The sequence below is a fragment of the Camelus dromedarius genome, chromosome 27, assembly GCF_036321535.1.
Source record: "Camelus dromedarius isolate mCamDro1 chromosome 27, mCamDro1.pat, whole genome shotgun sequence".
NCBI lineage: Eukaryota > Metazoa > Chordata > Mammalia > Artiodactyla > Camelidae > Camelus > Camelus dromedarius.
Genome location: NC_087462.1, coordinates 6,551,626 through 6,574,837, shown reverse-complemented (window position 1 = coordinate 6,574,837; position 23,212 = coordinate 6,551,626). Strand labels below are relative to the sequence as shown.

Sequence of the window (23,212 nt, the reverse complement as noted above, 5' to 3'; positions counted from 1 at the left end):
CAAGGTCACACCACTCAGATCTCTAGCTGTGGGAGCCTAAGTGACTAACAGCCATCACTGTGTATCCACCACTGTGTTTGCCCTCAGGTTGCTCCTGTTCCGCGCTGCTGACTGAGCGCAGCAGGGGACCAGTGCGTGCCCACTGCCACGGGCACATGGTGACACTGCTCACCAGGGATGCAGGATGATTCCTATTCTTGGCACGAAGATCCTGCAATGTCAGGCAGTAGCACAGCTAGAAGCTCCGTGGGGCTTCGGCCGTGTCTCTGGAACTGTTGTCTCTTTAGCTGTCAAGACCTCCAAACCTGCACTGGCCAGAAATGTGGAGACCTGGAGCACAAACTCCCACATGGCTTACTGGGCGTGACCTACACAGGATCACTTCTACTTCCAATCCTGGGACCACATCCTACAAATTGGAGATACAGCACATTGTGACTGTCGTTGGCTGAGAGGGTATAATGCCTCTTGCGAGTTGTATACCCAGAAATTCCTGTGTATTCAAATGCCTGCACTAAATATTATCATCCTCTTTAAAATTAAATGCGTTCTCATACCTTCCATACAATTTTGGGTCTAACTCTCTCATATTTGAACTCCCTGAAGGCTGTATCTTACCTCTGTCTTCCCCTACCCTGACAAATTTTACAGGTGAGTCACATTTGCCACATGTATTTTCTCAATACTCAGTCTTCAATTCAGTCTACCTGGATTATTGCAGCCCCTGCCCCCCCCCCCCCATTTAGAGGTAAGATATGGAGCCCTCCCTAATATCAGCAAAGGCTCCCATGTTTTGGTTCACACAGAAACTAATCATTCCTTAGAGGATATCCTGTCACTTTTAATTCAAACCAAAGAAAGAATTTCTCTTGGGAGAATATAACTTCTTCCCCCACTGTTGCCCACACATACGCAACTTTGGCTGAAAATTTTCCACTCTCTTATCTTTGCATCTCAAGGGAGCTGAGTTGTTTGGAGAGAGGAAAGTTACTAGAACCATTTATTTAATGAGGAGCCCTGAGAATTCAACCCTTGCAATGATAATAACATGTCCCTGTTGCCCATTTCCTGTAATTTTCTTACCCCAGCCTCGGTGCAAACCCAAATGGGCTTCTCCAGGACACAGTGCAGAGAAGAGAAAGATTCAGTGATAACCATTGGAGACTGTGTCCCAGGAAAGGCTGGTGGAGTAGGAAGAAAAAGAAGAGAGAAAGTGGGTACTGGACTCTACCTCTAGAACAGTGAGACTAGAATAGCCCAGTATTTATTTAGTCCGTGATGGTGAAGTCTGTGTAGTCTGCAAGTACTTTCATTTCTACTGAAACCAGTCCTGTTTCTCTCTTTTTGGAATCTAGAGCCTCTCTCCAGTAAGAGTTATTTCCCAAAGAGTCTCTACCTCTTCTCTAAACTTTCCCATAATTGTAGGCTCCTCTTAAAGATTTCCACTGTGCAATCATTTATTTATCAACTACTCACTGGAGATTTGCTATGCATAAGGTATTCTTATTCTCTATTTTGTTCCTCATGTGATTGGATTTTTCTTTTTTATTCTTTTTTTTTTTTAAGGGGGATGTAGTTGGGTTTATTTATTTTTGGAGGAGGTACTGGGGATTGAACCCAGGACCTTGTGAATGCTGAGAATGGCTCTACCACTTGAGCTATGCCCTCCCCCTGACTGGATTTTTCTATTCGATTCCCTAACTACTTTTTGTTGGCAGATTCACCTTCCTAATAGGACCTAATATCTTTATACTGAAGTTGCTGTTTCATCTTATCCACCGTATTGTATCCACAATATTATCTACAATGTAATTATTTATTTTCTTAAATTTAAAAAAAAATTGTAGTCAGTTACAATGTGTCAATTTCTGGTGTACAGCACAATGTCCCAGCCATGCATATATATACATATATTCATCTTTACATTCTTTTTCATTAAAGGTTATTACAAAATGTTGAATATAGTTCCCTGTGCTATACGGAAGAAATTTGTTTTCAAACAATGTAATTATTTTTGACGTTTGGTACTCAGGCTAAAATCATTTTCTCATTTTAGCATTCTCTTTCAGTGTTTCAGAGAATATGGAGTGACTGAAGTTGGAGTAGACAGCCTTGTCCTGTTCATGAAGTTAATGCAAATATTTTAGTGTTTTCATGCAGAATATCCTTTGGTTGCAGTTTTAAAATACCTAACCTTCACTGGATTAAGAAATTGTCTTTATTTTCTTTATTTAGCAAGAGGCTCTCTCCTGGCTGCTCACCAGTGATGACTTACATTTTCTCAAACGAATTTTTGAGTGTGATTATCGTTATGATTCCTCTTCATTTACCTATTTTTGAGATGAATTATGTTAGCAAACATCCTAGATTTAACCAGATAGAGTTTTATTCCCAGAGCAGGAATTACTTGTTCACGATTTATTATTCTTTTTACTTTTTTGGGGGGGAGGTGATTAGGTTTATTTATTTATTTTTTATTATTATTTTTTAATGGAGGTACTGGAGATTGAACCCAGGACCTTGTGCATATTAGGCACACGCTCTACCACTGAGCTATACCCTCTCCCTTGATATTCTTTTTAAATATATATGAATGCATTTTATTTCATTTTACTATTCTATTTTTTGTCTATATTCAGGCATGTGATGAACTTAGTAATAATAATAGCTATCATTTATTCAGATCCTATTGTACACAAAGGCATTTTTAACCCTCATGAAGAAGGTAATAGCAGTAACCACATTTTTAGAAATTAAAAGATAATAATAAAGTACTTAAGGCATCTGAGAGTTAACTATCACAATAGGAAGCATCAGGTCGTAGAATTAAGTTTCTCTGAGTTGAGAATCCATCTCTTCATAACAATTAATGGGCTATTTGCATGAAGAAAGAATGGAGGTCATAAAGAAAAGTTTCTAAATATCTTCAACCATTTTGCAAAGGTCATATTATAGACGAAACTGGTTTATGTCCATAGCTTCAAATAGAATTAGAACCAGTGAAAGAGGGGTGGGTATAGCTCAGTGGTAGGGTGCATGCCTAACATGCATGAGGTCCTGGGTTCAATCCCCAGTGCCTCCATTAAAAAAATGGATAAATAAGTAAACCTAATTACCTCCCTCTCCCTCCCCTGGAAAAAAAACAGAAGGGCGAAGTGGCTGTGAGAATTGGGACCTTATTGGTGAGCCCTTACTGGTGGCCCAGAAGAAAAATAATTTTTTAAGAAGATTTTTTAAAAAGATAAAAAAAGAATTAGAACCAGTAAATAGATTTATTTTTTTTCTTCTAAATTTAAAAGTGGCTAATAATTAGATTAAAAATGAAAATGGTCTACCATCTGACTGAGTGAATCCTTGGCACTGGAAGGACATCAGCCTAAAGGTGGAATCATAAAGGTGATGACTAGCTGAGATGCTAGTTGGCTGTTCACTGAATAATGCTTTTGCCTTCTGCCCCAGCAGACACACCAGCTACATGGAAGCAGGAAACCACACAGAAGAATCACAATTCCTCCTCCTGGGCCTCTCAGAGCATCCTGACCTGCAGCCCCTCCTCTTTGGAGCATTCCTGTCCGTGTACCTGGTCACCGTGCTCGGGAACCTGCTCATCATCCTGGCCGTCAGCTCTGACCCCCACCTCCACACCCCCATGTACTTCTTCCTCTCCAACCTGTCCTTTGTTGACATCTGTTTCGTCTCCACCACTGTCCCGAAGGTGCTAGTGAACCTCCAAGCCCAGAGCAAAGACATCTCTTACACAGGATGCCTCACTCAGGTGTATTTCTTTATGATTTTTGCTGTAATGGATGGTTTCCTCCTGACTGTGATGGCCTATGACCGCTTTGTGGCCATCTGCCACCCCCTGCACTACATGGTCATCATGAACCCACACCTCTGTGGTCTCCTGGTTCTAATGTCTTGGTTCATCATTTTCTTGGTGGCCCTGGTTCACATTCTACTGTTGAGGCGGCTGACCTTCTGTATTGGCACTAAAATTCCACATTTCTTCTGCGAACTGGCTCAGATGATCATGGTGGCCTGCTCTGACACCCTCGTCAATAAGATCTTCTTGTTTGTGGCAACTGCCCTGCTGGGTGTGTTTCCCCTCACTGGGATCCTCCTCTCTTATTCTCGAATTGCCTTGTCTTTGATGAGAATGTCCTCGGCTGGGGGGAAATATAAAGCATTTTCCACCTGTGGGTCTCACCTCTCTGCGGTCTCCTTGTACTATGGGACAAGCCTGGGGGTCTATCTCAGTTCTGATGGGACCCATTCTCCCCAGAGAAGTTCAGCTGCCTCCGTGATGTACACTGTGGTCACCCCCATGCTGAACCCCTTCATCTACAGCCTGAGGAACAAGGATGTGAAGGGGGCCCTGGGGAGGCTGCTCGGTCGAGGAGCCCCTTGTCCGTGACGGGCCTCGGGCCTCAGAACTAAGTGGACGTTGTGAGGCCGCAAAGACAACTGCTGTGAACTTGAATATCCTGCTTCTTCTCCCCTAAGACATGCTTCATTTCTTCTATAATCAACGCACTTGTGACTTTTATTTGTTTTTGCATTAGTTTCTCCTCAAGCAACCTCCTCAGTGAGCCCTTTGTAACTTTTCATTCCTATTTGCAGCCCATACATTTCTGTCTTGGGCCAGTTTTCTTACAGCCAATCCGGCGATTTCCCACATTAGACTTGGAGAACTTGTATCACATGTGGCATGGTTTCCTCCAAACTATCCTTTCCAATGTTGATATTCTTCACCATAATTTTGTTGTGTGTTTGCTTTTCCCTGGAAGAAATGGAGTGAAAATCGCACAATAATCATAAGACAAGTGCTTCAAGTATCAAGGCCGTTCTTCTGGGTTTATGTGTATGTTTTATGTTATCTTGACAACATCTGTTAAAGACAGTTTCTCTGAGGTACCCCATTTTTCAAAGAGATTGAGATTGGGATGGATTCTAACCTGGAAACCTGACACCGAGCCCACATTCCTAACTTTGCTATGAAACTTTACCTGAAAACAGTGACCTGATTTTCAACTGCAAGAGTAGGAGTCTAGATTTGAAAGCGGCTTCATTCAGTAATTCGTAGTAATACTTGGCATAGGATAAGTGAGATACTGCCTCATTCTCTGCCTTCCTTCCTTCTTTCCTTACATCCTTCACTACCTTCTTTCACTGGACCTTCATTTCCCATCATCACAGTTTTAAGATACATTCTAAGATCCCAAAACATGTAATAGTGAATACAATAGAAAAAAACTTTTCTCCCACGGTTTAATTTGGGGGGAGAGCACCCTATGGAGGTGCCAGTCGGAATGGCAGTTACACACTTGTGGGATGTGTTCAGAACTTAGCGCACGTTTTGCTGAGAAGATTGATAGAACTGAGACTGCAGGGAAGGACGGAGCAGCAGAAGCGGTCACCGTTTCTCCTGCACTCCCTGGGATCCTTTCACTCTCTCCATCGCGTACCAGCCTGGCCGCCTCTGTCGGCACCACGTGGAGCCCACGTTTCCCAGTGCGTGATGGCACAAGTGACAAAGCACTGCGCCACCAGGGCCAATTCTTGATGGAGAGGTGGGGGCACACCGCGTTCTCCACCCCTTAGCTAGGGTGGCCCTGAAGTTTGGGTTTTGTGCCACCTTCCAGAATTTCCCTAGAGGATGCGAACCCTGCTCAGTCGCCGTGGGAGCCGCCTGAAGGTTAGCGTGATCGATGTACTGTCCTCCCTGTATTGCTCCTCTCTCTCCAACCCGTGTTCCGTGGGCTCCCTTTGCTCCTTCGCTTGTACGTGAATCCTTGGCTCGGCATCTGCCTCTGGTGAACCAAAGCTAAGATGGGTGTGTTCTCCAGCATCACATCTCTGGACAGGTTTCTCTGAAAGGGGTCCAGTAGAGTCCACTCCTCTTGGGTGAAGTCCACGGCCACATCAGCAAAGGTCACTGAATCCTAAGCCATCACACACACACTAGCTTCAGTAAATTAAAAACTACACCAATGTTCACTGGCAAATGAAGACGGGAGACCCAATGGCAACAGAGGGATTCAGGGTCTCTCATCATCTCCCCTGGGACGCACTGGTCCTGGGTTCCCTTCTCTCTCTCCACACTCACTTGTGATTGGTATCCGCCAACCGTGGCTTTAATGGAGCACGTAACACATGAACTTATCTCAATACAATGAGCCTAAAAGAACTTTATTTCCCTTTTGCAGCACAGTCCTAACCCAGCTGGAGACACGTGTAAATGCTGATGAATGAATACATTTTTCGAGAAATGCAATCATCTTCCTTACTATGTAAGAGCACCAAGCAAAATTAAAACTATGCAGTCACCATCATGAGAAGCAATATTAGGAGGTAATTATTGACATACTAAGATTATTCAGGCTAATCTGTCACCAGTATAAGAGCCTCCACTGTGGGAGGGAACTCATCAGGGACTCGGTTCTCCAATGGCTTTATTTAAGAAGCTCAGGAGACAGGCCTGCCTAGAAGGAAATGTGTCCATCTGGTGGACACAGTACATCATTTTGTAGAAGGATAACTTCTTACCTGAGGACAATTTCTCACACAATCAGCCACCATCTGTCTCTCTCTTTTCCTCAGGAAAGCAGAAAGGGTCCTTTGAAAGAACACCTAGGAGAAAAGGAAGGAGACAGGAGCACCTAGGGAGGACCACAATTCCCACATCCACTGCCCGGAAGTCATTCCATTCTACCTTGAGATTCCCAAATATCCCTGCACACTCTGGAAATCTCCTAGATTAGAGCTTCCTCTAATGTTTAGTGAAACAATATGGGGAAAATGTATTAAAATTTCTCACCAGAATTTTGGATGTGCCTATTTCTTCTTCCACTTCTGTCAAGCAATGCTTTGTATACTTGCAACAATACTGAGTAGATACACATCTAATTTTTTTATATTTTTGGAGCAAGAGAATCTCTCATCATAATGACCTCTGTGTCCAAGTAATGCTTCTTGGCAACGCTGACATTAGAATCAGCTTCTTTTTGGAAACATTGGTTTTTTGCACATCATGGGTACCACCATGTCTGTTCTGGATGCCAATGTCTCCAGTACAAAGAGTAGTATAAGGGAGAGGCTATAGCTCAGTGGTAGAGCACATGCCTAGCATGCAGAAGGCCCTGGGTTCAATCCCCAGTACCTCCTCTAAAAATAAACCTAATTACTTCCCCCAAAAGATTGGCGATCAACAGACAATGGAGATCCTTCACACCACTCCTCAAGCACAGTGAAATTATAGCTAAATAACTGTTCATAACATAATATACATCTCAGTTTTCAGAAATGTATTTAATTACTCTAAGAATGGAAGGGTGAGAGAAACAGTCTTCTTCCGAGCACTCACACCAGCCTCAGCTTACCTGCACACTTGTCTCTCACGGCCTCCTTGTATGGACACTTAGTGCTCTGGGTCTTGCGCTGGTAGTGGCACCCCAATTCCCTCTCCACATCTGCCCACCAGTCATGGCTCTTCTGCATCCCAGAGGGGTGCTTCCTCCTGGCCACCTAGCAAGCTTCTTCACATCCAAAGGGCTGCCATGGCACCTTCTCCAACAAGGTCTGAAGTCCACTCTTGGGGAGAAGGCCCCCCTACATGCTTAGCATTCCTTAAATACTCTTCATAAACTCTAGAATTTGGAGATGGCAGTCTAGGTCATGGTTTTGTGCTAGAATTTTTAATGGCAACTGGAAATGCTGGAGGTGTTTGCAAGTCACTCCATGTGAGGTAATGAAGGGCCAGCACCATCTCCCTGCTGCAGTCCTAGACGTTTGGTCTCTTAGCTGCTATGAGGCTGAAAATGATGGGGTTCTACATCAATTTCTACTACTTTACCCTACTAATTTTCCCTAAATTAATGATAGAGTAAGTAAAAAAAGAAGTATTAGAATTTCTCTTTACATTTTTATATTACACTTCTCCTGTTTAAATCAAAGTATGATTTCTGTCTCCTGATTTCATCCAGACTCATAGAGACCTGAGAAGGACAGTGATCCCTGGATACAATGTAGTAAATTGAGAATATGTTTGAACAAGCCTTTGGACTTGAACAAAAAGCTGAGTGCCTTGCTAATACGAATGACATTCACAGAATCATAATAGTCAAGATACCTCTATGGTCTATTATGACACAGATCTTCCCTTGGGAGACCACTGAATGCTACATTTAATGGTACAGCAATCATTATGATTATGTTTGTGAGTCTTTTGAATGTAGTTGCCCAGAAAAGAACAAGCTCAGATCTGCTGTCTTGCAGCCCAAGTCAAAGTCATGAACCAGAGAGATCCTATGACAGTTTAAAAACTCATTTCTTGTGGTCACACGGGGAAGATATTGCTAAAAATCAAATGCAATATTCAATTTTCAACCATAGTTTAAAAGTCAGTCTCACACTTTACATGTGAAAATTAGGGTACTGATCAGGAAAAGTTAAATAGGAAACTTGAAATGGAGACTTCTACATGGACCCAGATGAAGCTCAAGACACTCTAAACCTCCCTTATCAGAGAAGTAGCAAGCCCTTTGGTTTCTGAGACTAGCCTTTCCTGCTTGACAACTCTGTGATTATCTTACTTGAAACAGTCTTTTTCAGATTCATTTCCATTACACGTTATTACAAGCTATTGAATACAGTTCCCTGTGCTCTACAGTAGGTCTTTATTGTTTATCTATTTTATATATAGTAGTGTGTATAGGTTAATCCCAAACTCCTAATTTATCCCTCACCCAACCCTTCCCCTTTTGATAAACTTTTTCTTATGTCTGTGAGTCTATTTCTGGTTTGCATCATTCTTTTTTTTTTTAGATTCCACACATAAGTGCTATCATATGATGTTTGCCTTTCTCTGTCTGACTTATTCCACTTAATATGATGAGGCATGTTTTTGTAAACGAAGTTTCCCTGGATCATAGATATGCCCATTTGTTTCCTCATGTCTCTGGCTATTCTCCCCCTACAAGGGCAAAGCTGACTAATTCCGCACTTTTATAACCTACAAAGCATCAAGTAATTACTATCTGGACCCTTTCAGACAAAACGTTTCCCAACCTCTGCTCTGAACCCAATTACCAACTGACAGGAAATATAAGACAGGAAAGAAAACTTAAATGTGCTCTGAAAATAAAAGAAGAAATATCAAACTGTGTGACTTTCTAAAAGAACGCCTGGGACTCTTCAAAGAGTCAGTATAATGAATATAATAGACAAACAATAGCAAGTGATCTAGGTTTAAAAAAAAGGGCAAAAGGCATAAGCAATCGCCATATATAGACCTGATTGTTTGAAACCAACCAAAAACATGTTTTGGGACAATGTGGAGAAGTTAGCTTTTTAGAGCAGATATCAGAAAACATTATGATTTTTACTTTTCATACATCAAATAATGGTATTGTGATTTTGGTAGGATAATGCCCTTATCTTTAGGAGAATCATTACAAAGTAATTTAAAGTATCATATATGCAATTTATTTTCAACTTACTCACAAAAAAACTCACCATAAAATGTATTTGTAAGTCTACAGGGAGAACAAACATGTAAAATTCCCATAATAAGTGAATCTACTACAACGAACACTCGTACTGGATAGTCACATTTTCTTGAGGTTTAAGATTTTACCAAAAAAAAAAAAAAAAAAGTGGGGGAAAATACACCTAGTCCAAACACCTCATTCTAGAACTAGTGTCATAAAACCTCCACTACATCTCCTGGAGGCCCGTTTTGACTCTGGAAAGTTCAGATGATGAGATAGCTAAGTACTCTTGTGTTTTTTTCAGAAGAAAGATCTCTGATCTACGTTACGTTTATATTTATATACAGAAATATGGATACCCTTGACACCTGAGAAAGTATCTTATCTTTCTACCTCTATGTAATATTCAAAAATAAAAACGCACAAAGACAAAACCAAATTCTCAGATGAAACCTTTTTTTTTTTTCATACGAAAAGAAGACCTTTAAAGCAACTTTCCCTAATACTCAGAGGAACACGGCAAGATCTCCAGGCTCGCAATACCTGGAGAACTTGAACAGTGGAAATTCTTTTCCTCATGGAGAAAGGTCACAAAAAACACACTGGAGGCTTTTGAATAAGGAAGCACAGTGAGAAATGGAGGGAAGCCATTCTAGCTTATACATGAGTTAACTTGAATTTTAAGCATATTTTAAAATAGCCTTTTGTGATCTATCAAACATATATTGTACACCTGCTTTAATTATTAAAGGAAAGTGCACAATGACCAGAAATAAAGAATGCCCATGTTAAAAACAAAGATTAAACGCCCCTCTTCCCGGGACACGGATGCTGCTACTCCCTTGGTAAGACTTCCTTCCCAGGTGCCAAGGCCGTACTGACTCACCCGTGTAGGTGCTGCTTTGTTCTTTGTTCTGAAACCCTGAAGAATTGTATCCCTGACTTTTTTATGTTTCTTTGTTCTGACAAGATGATACAACTGTGCCAGAAGCCATGCTTCCCTGGAGCAGCGCCTCAGAGTAATTTGGGAAACGGGCTTCCAGGCTAGATCACAGTTTGGTTCAAAAAACTCTTCCCTATTCTTATTATTGTTTATTGTTTATTTACATCAACAACAGTGAAGGACAACACCCCACAGAAGAGCCCTTACCATGAGTCCAACCCAGCTGAACGCGGGGGAGGGGGGGGGTGGCTCACGTCCCGGCGGACTAGAGCGGAGGGGCCAGGCTCCTCTAAGAAGGTCCCTTGGGGGACCAGGCCCAACCTGTCCTTTAAGGCGCCCGGTTCCATCCCTGAGCCCTCCCGTTACTCACCAAGAACACGTTGAACCGCAGGAGGCCCAAAGTGACCCGCTGCAGGAGGAGCACGGGGCAGGAACACCCGCTGCAGACCAGTGACGCCACTTCCGCTTCCTGCCCCGCCGTTGGGGGCGGGGCTCCGGGGCTCTGGCTGCCAACCAAGTTCAACCACAGCAGGCAGGGAGAGTGCAGTTGCTGCCCGCAGGTACTGTGGCCCTGGGGTCTGCTCAGAGCGCTGACTGCAGGTAGAAACAGGCCCAGAGCATGGAAGCTGCGGCTGGAAATACGCCTGTGGGCGGGGCTATGAGTGGAGGGCGGGGCCGAGGCCCGGAAGTGGGGTTGGTCTAGTCCCAAGGCTCGGCTTAAAGGTCTGAAAGGAGAGGCTGGGATTGGGTATTCACAACCCCCAACCCACCCCACCTTACTCATCAAAAGCATTTCTACTTGCCAGTCCTCAACTTCCTAGAGCCCTTAGAATGATTCTCTCAGATTGGTAAGCCTGACAAAAACCTGAGATGGTCTGTCTTCTCCATTTGATCAATCCTATATTTAACCTTTATTTCCCCTTATTTCTTTTTATTTACATTGGACACCGTGGTAAATGCTAATCATTGATTTCCCTGTGTATTCAAACTAGTGACATTTTTCTGTAACCTTTATGTTTTTCTTCTTACAGTATGTATTTCCGTTTTTTATTTTTCCAGTGTTACCATAAAGTCCAGGGCCTCCGTACTAAGTTTGTAGGCAGATAGGGTTGGGGGGGTCCTCAGAGGAAAAAAGCCAGACCTAGCTTTTTTGTTTTTTCCATAAGAGAAGCCATTTTGGCCTAAGTCATTTTGTGATTTAAGCCTGGCCATAACGCTTGCCCTTGAACAGGTCTCAGTAATTAATGATTGGAGGACAAGCAGTCAAACAATAGTGCAATAATAAAACAGAGCCCTAGTTCCTTCTCATTCGATATACAATTACAATATATCTTTGAGTTCTTCTGTGGGGAACTGAGGTCCCCACCCAGGTGGAGGAGGTTAATTACATGCTAAGACCCCAGTGCATTTCAGCAAATATTAATTTACAAATTATCTTGTAGAGGTGCAAAAGTCAACTAATGCACTTTTAATCTTTTTGTTCTATACACTTTTTAGTATATAAACTTTATTACAGTTTCTTCATACATCAAAATTACGTTAACTTATATAAATTAGTTTTAATATCCAATTTGGTCAAATCATAGATCTGTTTTAATTTGCAATTTATACACAATATATATAATTCATTTATTATGCACTTATATTAAAATGTTATACATATACACATTATACAGACAAACATATATAGAATTTATGTAATCTTTACTTCATTCCCCAATATCTAGGGGTTTATTTCCCCTTGTCTTTTGGGGGGGGGGTTGGAGGTAATTAGGTATATTGACTTAATTACTTTTAATGGAGATGCTGGGGATTGAACCCAGGGCCTCATGCATGCTACCACTTGAGCTATACCCTGTCCCCATCACAAGAATGATTTTTAACGTTTCTTACATTCATGAGTCTTCTTATATGCTAAGCTTTCAGGAATCTCTGAAGACCTCTCAGATTTCTTAATGTAGAAGGCATCTCTGTCCTGTGAGTTTTTTTTAATGTTGAGTTCTTAAAAGATATGAAAAGTAAGTGTAAGGTCTCCCTGTATCCTTCACATTCATAAGGTTTTATGCCAAAATCTTTTGTGGATATTAAGGCCTTAACACTAAGTAAAGGTTTACCATATTCATTACATATATATGACTTATCCCCAGTGTGAGTTATCATGTGCTTTTAAAGCATGTGAAATAATTTAAGGCTGTATCTCATTTTTACCTTCAAATGGCTTTTACAGTAATTTCAGATGTGTAAAATTAACATCAGAACAACAACAAAAAGGCTTGTCCAAATGCCTTATAACTAGGTTTTCCTCTGAAGCGTGAGTTCTTACACATGTTGGAAGGTGGGAACGAGCACTGCTCTCCCACACACCTTATATATATGAATTCAGATTCTGCCCCAGGTAAGTTCCCACACAGCATGTAAGGATGAAAACTGAGTATAAAGCTTTCTCACATTTTTACTTTCACAAAGTCCTTATCCAGATGAGTTCAGATGTGAATACCAAGGTCCAAGGAGCATTTACAGGTCTTTTCACATGCCTTCGTCCTTAGGTGTTTAGCAAGTGCTGAAGACTGAGTGAAGGTTTTCCCACATTCCTTACATTCATATGGCTTCTCTCCAGTGTGAGTTCGCATGTGAATATTAAGGCATGTGGAGTACCTGAAGGTTTTCCCACATTCTCTGCACTTGTACGGCTTTTCTCCTGTGTGTGTTCGCATGTGCATGTTAAGGTTTGTGGACCGAGCAAATGCCTTCCCACATTCTTTACATTCATAGGCCTTCTCTCCAGTGTGAGTCCTTAAATGTGTAGTAAGGCCTGATGACTGAGTGAAAGCTTTCCCACACTGCTTGCATTCATACGGCTTCTCTCCAGTGTGCGTCCTCACGTGTTGATTAAGCATCGAGGAATTATTGAAGGCTTTCCCACATTCCTTACATATGCAGGGTTTTTCTCCAGTGTGTGTTCGCATGTGTAAGACAAGTCCTGAGGAACGAGTAAAAGTTTTGCCACATTCCCTACATAAATATGGTTTCTCTCCACTGTGAATTCTTACGTGTTTTGTAAGGTAGGAGGAATGAATAAAAGCTTTCCCGCATTCCTTACATTCAAATGGTTTTTCTCCGGTGTGAATTCGTATGTGTAAAATGAGTCCTGTGGATCTAGTAAAGGCTTTCCCACACTCCATACACAAGTAGGGCTTTTTCCCACTGTGAATTCCAAGACGATCTGTAAGGTGAGTGAAGGCTTTCCCACATTCTTTACTCACACAGGGCTTCTCTCCAGTGTGGTATCGCCTACGTACCTTCAGCGACGACTGATTAACGACAGTTCTCCAACAATCTTTGCATTCACACACTTTCCCTCCTGTCTGCATTTTTTGGTGCCCAGTGAGATTTGAAAGCTGCCCGGAGACTGTTTCATGTTGAACACACTCGGAAGTTTTCCCCCTGACACTGGTTTCCTTCAGTAAAGTATGAATAGAGTTCTTTTTGAAGGCTTTTCCACTCTGATGACCCTTAGTAGTTTTCTGTCTAATGTGAGTTCTCATGTGTGTCATAAGAAACGAGTGTTCTCTAAATACTCTTCCACACAGGTTAAAGCCGTATGGTTTCAGTCCAGCATTACTGCTCTCCTATTGATTAAGGTACAAATAATAACTAAGGACTTTTTCACACTCATTATAATAACAGAACTCCCCCCCGCCTTGTGGGACTTTTATGCATTAGAAACATTATAATAGTTTTTTCCCATTGCCATAAAGTGTACAGATTTCTTGCTCTGTTTTTGAGCTATTTTAAATTGAATAAGCCATGAGGCCAGGACCCTGCATTATATTTACTTTCACAGAGCATCTTAGAGAGTTTTTCTGGTAACTGTTTAGACTAAATTGTGCTTCAAAAACTGAGTATCAGAGTTACATATATATGGATTTTATATGTGGGATGTCTAGGAGAGAAGCAGGTTTGAAGTAAGTTTAGAATGCTCCTCAAATTGCTGACATTCAGACAATCTCTTCATAGACCCTGCTTTCTTTGGGTAAATGGTGTTTATCTCAAATAATTCTCGACTTTGTGTTTCTGGTCCTGATATGAAGGGGAAAAATTACTTCTTGGAGATCTTACCAATTGTATTCCATTTGATGTTTTTTCCACAGAAATATCTTGAAGAGGCACGGAACCTTTGGTTTTAAGCTGCAAATCCGATTCTGAAATAAAGTGGAAAAATTCAAAGTTGGAGAAAAATTGTGGGATAAAGTTATTTCAAAGCATATGGCACAGATATAGCACAGGGAACTATATTTGATTTCTTATCATGAGCCATAATGGAAAAGAAATGGAAAATACATAAGTATATGTATGTATATGTATAACTAAATCATTTTGCTGTACACCTGAAACTAACACTGTAAATCAACTACACTTCAATAAAAAATAAGGATAAAAAAAATGAAAACAACAACAACAAAAATGCATATGGCACAGAGAATGATATCACAAAATACGGCAGGATAAGAAACTCCAGGATTCCTTCTCATCAGAAAACAACTAACAAGCTTACAAAACCGATCAGCATCAGCTCTCACAGAATTTGGAATCTAGTAAAATATATATATATACAACAACCAAGTGAACACTTAAGGAAGACAGAAGTGGCTGTACTTCACCAAGAGAGCACTGTGGCATTTTAACTTCCCTTCTACCAGCCACACTCTCCAGGTCAGCTGTAGCCCTGGAGATGGCAGGATGCACTCCTTGGACAAGCTGCTGGTGCCAAAGGGAGAACAGTGGCCCTCACAAGGGCTCCCCTTTATTTCACCCAACTCAGAGAGCTCCCTGGAGTGAGGCAGATCACAGGCAGCTTCTGCTGAAAGTGTCTAGACATGAAGTATTGGCCACAGCAGCCTGAGGGAAGGGAAAATGGTTGGGACAAATGGTAGATGGACTGAAAAGCCCTGGGAGGAACAAACTGGGAATGTTATATGTGGGTGAATAGGGGCTTTGAAAAACTCTAATGTCTACCAGAGAATGGAGAAGTCTGCAAGCAAGCTCAGGGCTAGATTCACGCTCAGCAAGGCCGGAGGGGACAGAAACCTTTACCGCTGGCTGACTTTCAAGATCCACTCAAGCAGGAAGGGGAGGATAAGGAAGAGCTGTAAACAGTCTGGCTAGGCACTGAAGTAGTGGCCCAACCCAGAGCCAAATGTCAAAAACTAAAAGAGAATTTAAAATTTTATTTTCTTGGCTTCAGGTGTTAAAGGAATTTTTGTCATTCTAAGGTGACCACTAAGGTAACAGAATATAGATTTCAGGGGCTGTACTAGATAGAATGTATAACAAAAATAATTAATAAAAGCCACTGAACAAACATCAGCAATCCATGTAAGAGGCAACAGCAAATCCCAGGGAGAAGGGTGAATCACATTTCCAAACTGACACATTACAATATCCAAAGTTTACATTCTCAACTAAAAAATATGAAGTATGCAAATAAGAAAAATTAACAGAAACTATCTCTGAAAGTCAAGGCATAGGACTTACTAGATAAAGACTTTAAACCAATTTGTTTAAATACGTTTAAAGAGGGCATGGAAACCACGGACAAAGAACTAAAGGAAACCAGAAGAATGGTGTCTCACGAAATAGAGATTATAAATAAAGAGCTAGAAATTCCAAAAAAGAACCAAATAAAATTCTGGAGTTGAAAAACACAATATTGAAAATATATGATACAGGCAAAAGGACAGACATACACATGAATGGAATAGAACTGAGAATCCAGAACTAAATCAGCACATCTAGGATCAATTGATTCTCAACAAGAGTGCCATTACCATTCAATGGAAGGAACAGTCTCTTCAACTGTATGCTGGGATATCCACATGCGAAAGAATGGAATTGGACCCCTACTTCACACCATATACACAAAGTAACTCAAACTGGATTAAAAACCTAAGGTAAAGGCTAAAACTATAAAACTTTTAGAAGAAAACATGGAGGTAAACCATTACAACCTTGGATTTGACAATGTGCAATCTCAACCTATCCTTATTCTTGACACCAAAAGCAATGAAGAAAATATAGATCAACTGGACCTTATCAAAATTTAAAATGTTTGGGCATCAAAGAACACTCTCAAAAGTGAAAGGATAACCTAACGGGAGAAAATATTTGCAAATCATATATCTGATAAGGATCCACTGTTGAAGTACATAAAGAACTCCTACAACAACGAAAAGACAACCCAAGGTAAAAAAAATGGGCAGAGGAGTCATTCGCCAAAGAAAAACAGAAATGGCCGAGAAGCACATAAAGAGATGTTCAACATCATTTGTTTTAGGGAAATACAGATCAAAACCCCAATAAGATACCATTTCATACCTGCTAAGATGGTTAGTGGTTTTTTTTTTTTTAAAAAAAGGGAAATAAGATGTGTTGGTGAGGGTATGGAGGAACTGGAACTCTTCTACGCTGCTGATGAGACTGTAGTATGATACATCCTCTGTATGAAATAGTTTGGTCATCTTTAACAAATTTAACATAAAATCGCCATATGCCCCTGCAATTTTATTTGTAGGTATGTTACCCAAAAGAGTTAAGAATGGGTATTCAAATATTTGTACACAAATGTTCACAGGAGTATTCACAATTGCCAAAGGTGGGGGGAAAAATGTCCATCAACATATAACTGGATAAACAAAATGTGAAATAGCCATGAAATTGAGCATTATTTACCCATAAAAAGGAGTGAAGTACTAGTACATACTATAACATGGATGAACTTTGAAAACACTGTGCAAGTGAAAGACACCAGACACAAACCTCACATTCTGGATGATTCCATTTATATGATATACACTGAATAGGTAAAACCATAAAGGATAAACAAGAAAGGAAACAAACGGGAAGAAAAAAGTAGATTGGTGGTTGCAGGAATTCGGGGTACAGATGAATGCAAGATGACTGCTTAATGGATACCAGTATCCTTTGGAAGTGGACCTAAAAATCACTGTAAATGTACTCAATACCAATGAATTACATTCACTAAAATGGTTGATTTCTATGCATTTTACCTCAAAAAAAAGCACATGGCCCATGCGTATGTCTTTCTTAATATGAAGGAAACATAATAAAAATGATGAAACAAAAGGAAAGATAGACCACAAAGTCTGATTGTGTTAGGAGTTTGACAATGATAAGGATGTGGTTTCAAAACTGTAGGTAATTTACTGCATTATAATACTCTGGAAAAGTAAAGCTGATGGTAAACAAAAAGATGACAGAATCAGGAAAGCAATATATGAAAGAATCATGAAGGGGGCTGCCTGTAAATAATGAAATTTTCAAATAAGCTGGATGGATCTTTGTGAGGTTGAGAAGATCAATGGAATTTATAGGTAAATGGGAATTGAAAGTTCCTGAGGCAACTCAGAAGCCAAATGGCCTCAGTCTTTGTGGGAGGAGAGTACAACTCAAGTGGTAGAGTGCATGCTTAACATGCATGAGGTCCTGTGTTCAATCCCCAGTACCTCCTCTAACATAAGTAAACATATAAACCTTCCCCCTCAAAAACAAACAAAAGATAATAATATTAAATGGCCTCAGTCTTCTCAGAAAAAAGAATTTACCTTTCAGTTTGCAGAGTGACATTTCCAAAGGCCCTCTTTCCCAGACCAGCATTGCTCTTCATAAAACTGTACCTGCCATGAACTCACTCTGCAGAATTCTTCTTGCTCTTTTCCTCAGCTCTTCTGCTCCTTCCAAAGGAGAGTTGAGATGGGGTTTGCATGATTCAGACCCTGCTTCAGGGAAAAATACGTGAAGAAGAACTTGCAAGACATGAAAAACATGTCCGTGAACTGGGAACCAACACTTTAGCCTTCAGGGTTCCTGAAGACAGTGAAGTTTAACTTAAAAACGGCAAAATAATCACGCAAAACCTTAAGCAAATGCAATCAAACTTTTTAAAAAGGAACAAAATTCCAAGCACATTCTCTCTCTGTGCCCTCAAATGACTGGAGATCTCTAAGACCTAAAAACCATGTCCGACCTCATGCACACTGAAAATGTTAAGATTTTTAGTCCCTAAAGGAAATAAAGATCATTTTCTTGGTTAGAATCTTCTAGACAGTAAGGCCCATGAGCCAGGGACTCAGTCTGTCTTGTTTACCACATTATTCCCATTCGACAGCAAAGGTAGTTGGGAAACATTCATTTCATAACGGGTTCAGTGAAGAAATAATGCCAGCCTCACCTAGTGCCATGAGATTCTGGTAGTTCTCCAGCATCACATCTCTGTAGAGATCTCTCTGTGTTTGATCCAACAAAGTCCACTCCTCCTGGGTAAAGTTCACAGCCACATCCTCGAAGGTCACTAAGTGCTAAACCATCAAACACATGCTGGCTTCAGCTAAACACCATCTCCTTTGATGTCCTCAGAAAGATGCACGAGGGATTGAGGAGGGTAGACCAGAAGGCCACAGAGCTCCTGGGCCCAGACCTCTCCTCTCTAGCTATATATGCTGCCTGATCACATTGTCACATTGATTTACCAGCATCACTGACTCATGACTGAACTTATTTCACCACAACTTTACTGTGGGCTCTTCTTGCTTTACCCTTCTCTATTTATAAGCTGTGGTTAGCACTGAACACAATGTAGCACTCTGTAAAATCTAATAACAGATGAATTATTTACACAGTGACACACAGATACCATGAGATTAAAAATTAGATACTTTCATATCCTTCCTTAAGATCTGTCATAACACTCAGCAAGACAGTAAGCCAACAAGCATGACTGAGGATCAGAAAGAATTAATAAATATTGAGATAAAAGAATCCTATCTCATGTAATTCCTGTATATTCTGAGATGGCATGGTCCTGGAGAAATTCACTTGGGAGTCATTCCCTGAGCAGGGCCATTAAATGCTTTAAAAAGCTTGGGGACATTACAAGGAGATATGGCTACCTGACAGAAACAAGCATGACATTTTGAAGAAAGGTCCTCTTTCCACTTGCCTGAGAAGAACCCATCAGTAACTCAGCCACCATCCGTGCCTCCTTGGTTTTCCTCTTGTGAAGACAGGATGGGTCCCAAGAAAGCAGACCTCAGAAAGAAGAAGAATGGCATCAACTCTGAACAGCCAATCCAATTCCAACAATCGCAGGCCTATAAACTGTTCCACGCCATGCACAGAACACACCACAAACACATTACCTCCATAATACGACAAAATATGTCATAATGTGACACCCTGAGTTACTCAAAGCGAGAAAATGTTTTCCTGAATCTTGCTACTCATGAAGAACAGGTTAAAAATTCCATCTCAGAGTTATACAAATTAAAGTACAGAGAGGCAGGGGGTGGGTAGAGCTCAGTGGTAGAGCTTGTGCTTAGCATGCACAAGGTCCTGGGTTCAATCCCCAGTACCTCCATTAAAAAAAAAAAAAGTGCAGAGAGGCAGAGTTGTTTGACAGACACAATAAAACTTATGAACATTTTATCCCCACAAAAAGTGCACACATGCCTTCTTGAATCCCAAATCTCAGGAATGTGAATTCTGACTCTGGCCATTTCAATCCCTCTTATATGGCCAGTGCAGGATCTCTCAACCCCTGAGCACTGGAACTACAGGAAGTAAATGATTTGAAAAGAAGCACCAACAAGGACTCACCACACACCTGAGTCAGATCAAGGGCTGCCATCCTGGGAATCTGATCGTGAAAGTTTCCAGAACATTCCATTTCTTGCTCAGATCACTCCAGAGAAGCTTGTGAATAAATTAAGAGGTTGATCTCAATTTCTCTTTGTCTACTAGAACGTTTGGGTAACTGGTTTGCAACATTAATCATTCAGCAACAGACATTTTTCCTCAATCATCAAACATCTCTCTGTAGATGAAACATATGACAGCCATTAAAAATTTAATACCCTATCATACAAATATTAATAATAAGAATTGCCATTTACTTTGCACCTGTTAGTAGTTCTAATATATAAACTCCTTTAGTTGTCCTAACAACTCCTTAAATTGGATATTTAATAGTCAAGAAAGCTGAGATTCAGAGAGGATTAGTAATTGGCCCAAAATCACCAGTTACAAAAGGTGAGGACACAGGTTGGTGTATCAAGAGCCTGACCTCCTGCGGTGGTTGTTACTCCTAACACGGTCAGAATTGAGTCCAGACCCTCTGCCAGGCATAATGGAGAGGAGAAATGCAACAGATTTTATGAAATCAGAAGTCTCCCTGAGTACCCCCTGCTGGAGCTTGGTTAGGCTTGGAAATGTTGTCTCCCTCTGTCTCTTACTCCTTCATTCAGTCAGCAAATATTTAGTTAGGGCCTTCCTTATGCCAGGCCAGGTACTATGTACTGAGGAGGGAACAGTTCTTGGGGATCTCACAGTTCAATTGGGCAAAGCAAGTAATACACAAGTAATTGAGTACCCGTTAGTGTTGAGCAATACAGTTAAAGAAAGAATCAATCCCATCAAAGTGTGAGGAGTATTACACATACACAAATACATTCCCGATACAGAGATAAGACTGGTTATGGGTAAGAAAAATACAGAATAGGAAAATAACCACTTCCAAGGACTGTGGTCATTGATATTTCACTTACTTAAAAAATTCGTGTTCCAATTTTGACCCAAAGACATCCAAACTTGAGTATCATGATTTTAGAAAAACTCAAAATACTTTTTTTTCTCCCCACACCCCTGCAGGAGGTACCCCCCTGCGGGAGATCGAAAATATATCTTTAATGTTTGCCACTCCACAGGGTCTGAATCATGTCACTGTTTTTCTTTTACGTTGAAATTGAAGTCTTTCCATATTATCTCACAGTTAACTACAAAGGCTATTATATAAATATATTTTTCATCTTTTCACCATTTCATATTAACGATCAGTTTTATTTTTTTCCACTAATTACTCATTTTATTGTTACTCATTCTTTCAGTACATTTTGTTCTACTTCTGCATTTCTCATTCAACTTTATGTGGTAGAACACTTAGTTTCACTTCCTGAACTTCTTTTATTGAATTACAGCATACATACAACTAAGGGAGGCAATCATGAATAAAAATCTCAATGAACTATTAAGAAATGATCAGCTGCAGGTAACCACCATTCAGGACAAGAGATAGAATATTTCCATATTCAGCATCTCAGACATATTCCTTGTCACTTTTCCAGACCACTAACTCCATGCCTCCCAATTGAAACCACTACCCTGACATTTAACACTCTAGGCCATTCTACCTGTTTTTGAATTTTAAAGAAACAGTATTAAACAGCATACATTCTTTCATGTCTGGCTTCCTTGATTCAATAATATGTTTTTGAGTTTCATCCGACCTGTTGCATCTATCTACCTGTGATTTGGTCCTTCTCTTTGCTTAAGAGTTCACCACAGAAAATATATTCAACAATTCATCCACTATTCTCTTAATCAGCTTTGAGTTATTTCCAATTTAGGGATATTTCAAATGATGCTATAAATAGCGCTTAAGTTGAACTGGTGGACATGTGCCTGCATTACTATTGTGTTATCAACAGATCATATTTAGTTGACACTCTTAAAAAATGTTGTTTCCATTAACTGTGTATGCGCATCTCAACCAGCACTCGACACTGTCACTCTTTTTAGTTTTACTTTACACTATTCAGTGTGTGTAATACTATCATATTGTGATATTAGTTTGCATTTCCCTGGATGCCAATGATAACAAGCACCTTTTCATGTATTTGTCGTCTCTGTGTATATTTTCTTTAATAAAGAGCCTATCCAAACCTGTTGATCATTTTCCTACTGAGTTTTTATTCTGGGCATTAATTTGTAGCCGTTATTACATAACTCCTTTGTTCTTACATGTGAGGCATTTAACCAAGTATTAAAGGTCAAATATCATACCTGCAACTTATTTCAGTCTCCTTACTCTCAAGAGTTTATCATAAACACTTCACTACAGACGTAGAGACAGAGATAACTAGCTATGCAAAATATGAACAAATGGTCAACCCACAACAAGATAACACCTGAAAAATTTATTAAGCTTCAATAAGGATGCCCACAGCCAGCGCATTTCTGTCCAGTGCTCACCAGAACGCGCCGCAATCTCCAGGTCGGTGAGGAGAAGAGGGCGCTGGGGCCGTTTACCAGAACGTAAATGCTTCTCCTTCTAGGGAAGAGACACAAAGGTTGCTTTGGCAGCTTTTGAAGAAAGGCGCACAGCGGAAGGAAAAGAGGCCCCGCCTCCACAGGGCACCCAGAGCCACCACCGAGACCCGCGCGGGCGGAGCGGGCGGGCAGAGGCTCGGGGACGGGCCGAGGCGGGAAGCATCGAGCACGGGGTGCTGATGGAAGGAGGCGCCGCGACTCCGAAAGTCTCCTCTCCGGGGAGGCCGGAGAGGAAGTGGCTGAGCGCCGAAACCCTACGCCGACAGAAGAGAAAACCTATCTCCGCCACAGCGAGAAGCGCTAGTGAGATGTAAACCGGAAGCACATCCACTTCCGGGGCCGCCCCAAGATAAGCATAAGGGGCGGGGCCTGCGGCGCTGCAGGGTCGGAATGACTTGCCGCAGGGACGGAATGACTTGCCGCAGGGACAGGGCCCGACGACGCGGCCGCTTCTTCTAGACGCTAGGGATTGCGGTTGGACGCGGTTGGACCTGGATCCAAAGCAGGAGCTCCGTATCGACCGGCCCCAGAGGACCGAGCGGAGCGCAGAAGACCGGGTTAGAAGCGAGACGGACGCGCGCCGACGCGGAGGGCGAGGTTT

The 23,212-nt window shown here is 41.2% G+C and overlaps 2 protein-coding genes and 2 non-coding genes across 14 annotated transcripts; 2 read left to right on the top strand and 2 right to left on the bottom strand.

Moving 5' to 3' along the window:
• Positions 1-2,491: 2,491 nt before the first annotated feature.
• TRNAI-AAU (transfer RNA isoleucine (anticodon AAU)) lies at positions 2,492-2,566 on the bottom strand. The gene has a single exon. It is a non-coding gene; the product is annotated as a tRNA-Ile (tRNA).
• Positions 2,567-3,009: 443 nt separating this feature from the next.
• TRNAV-AAC (transfer RNA valine (anticodon AAC)) lies at positions 3,010-3,082 on the top strand. The gene has a single exon. It is a non-coding gene; the product is annotated as a tRNA-Val (tRNA).
• A 393-nt stretch (positions 3,083-3,475) lies between these two features.
• LOC105087657 (olfactory receptor 7D4) lies at positions 3,476-4,418 on the top strand. The gene has a single exon (XM_010978364.3). The coding sequence runs from the start codon at positions 3,476-3,478 to the stop codon at positions 4,412-4,414; it is 939 nt and encodes a 312-aa protein (XP_010976666.2). The 3' UTR covers positions 4,415-4,418.
• A 7,492-nt stretch (positions 4,419-11,910) lies between these two features.
• Positions 11,911-22,900, bottom strand: ZNF846 (zinc finger protein 846). Of its 11 annotated transcripts, none has more exons than XM_064480249.1 (7): positions 22,534-22,900; positions 20,104-20,320; positions 19,448-19,536; positions 18,680-18,806; positions 18,126-18,227; positions 14,551-14,633; positions 11,911-13,889 (listed from the first exon to the last, which is right to left on the bottom strand). In XM_064480249.1, exons 2-7 carry the CDS (start codon positions 20,171-20,173, stop codon positions 12,915-12,917), a joined length of 1,446 nt encoding a protein of 481 aa, XP_064336319.1. In that variant the 5' UTR covers positions 20,174-20,320; positions 22,534-22,900; the 3' UTR covers positions 11,911-12,914. The 11 variants fall into 11 exon arrangements, with proteins under 11 accessions (XP_064336319.1, XP_064336320.1, XP_064336313.1 ...); XM_064480250.1 differs by having other exon boundaries at positions 18,141-18,227; XM_064480243.1 differs by having other exon boundaries at positions 11,912-14,060; positions 22,534-22,899.
• Positions 22,901-23,212: the final 312 nt, after the last annotated feature.

Excerpts from the sequence above, each read along its gene's own strand:
- LOC105087657 (XM_010978364.3), top strand. The coding sequence starts at position 3,476 with ATGGAAGCAGGAAACCACACAGAAGAATCACAATTCCTCCTCCTGGGC.
- ZNF846 (XM_064480243.1), bottom strand. The coding sequence starts at position 20,173 with ATGGAATGTTCTGGAAACTTTCACGATCAGATTCCCAGGATGGCAGCC. Across the intron at positions 19,537-20,103 it reads TGATCTGACTCAGGTGTGTG|GTCTGCTTTCTTGGGACCCA; the intron begins GTGAGTCCTTGT and ends CTTCTTTCTGAG. Across the intron at positions 18,807-19,447 it reads TACTGATGGGTTCTTCTCAG|CACTTAGTGACCTTCGAGGA; the intron begins GCAAGTGGAAAG and ends TTGATGGTTTAG.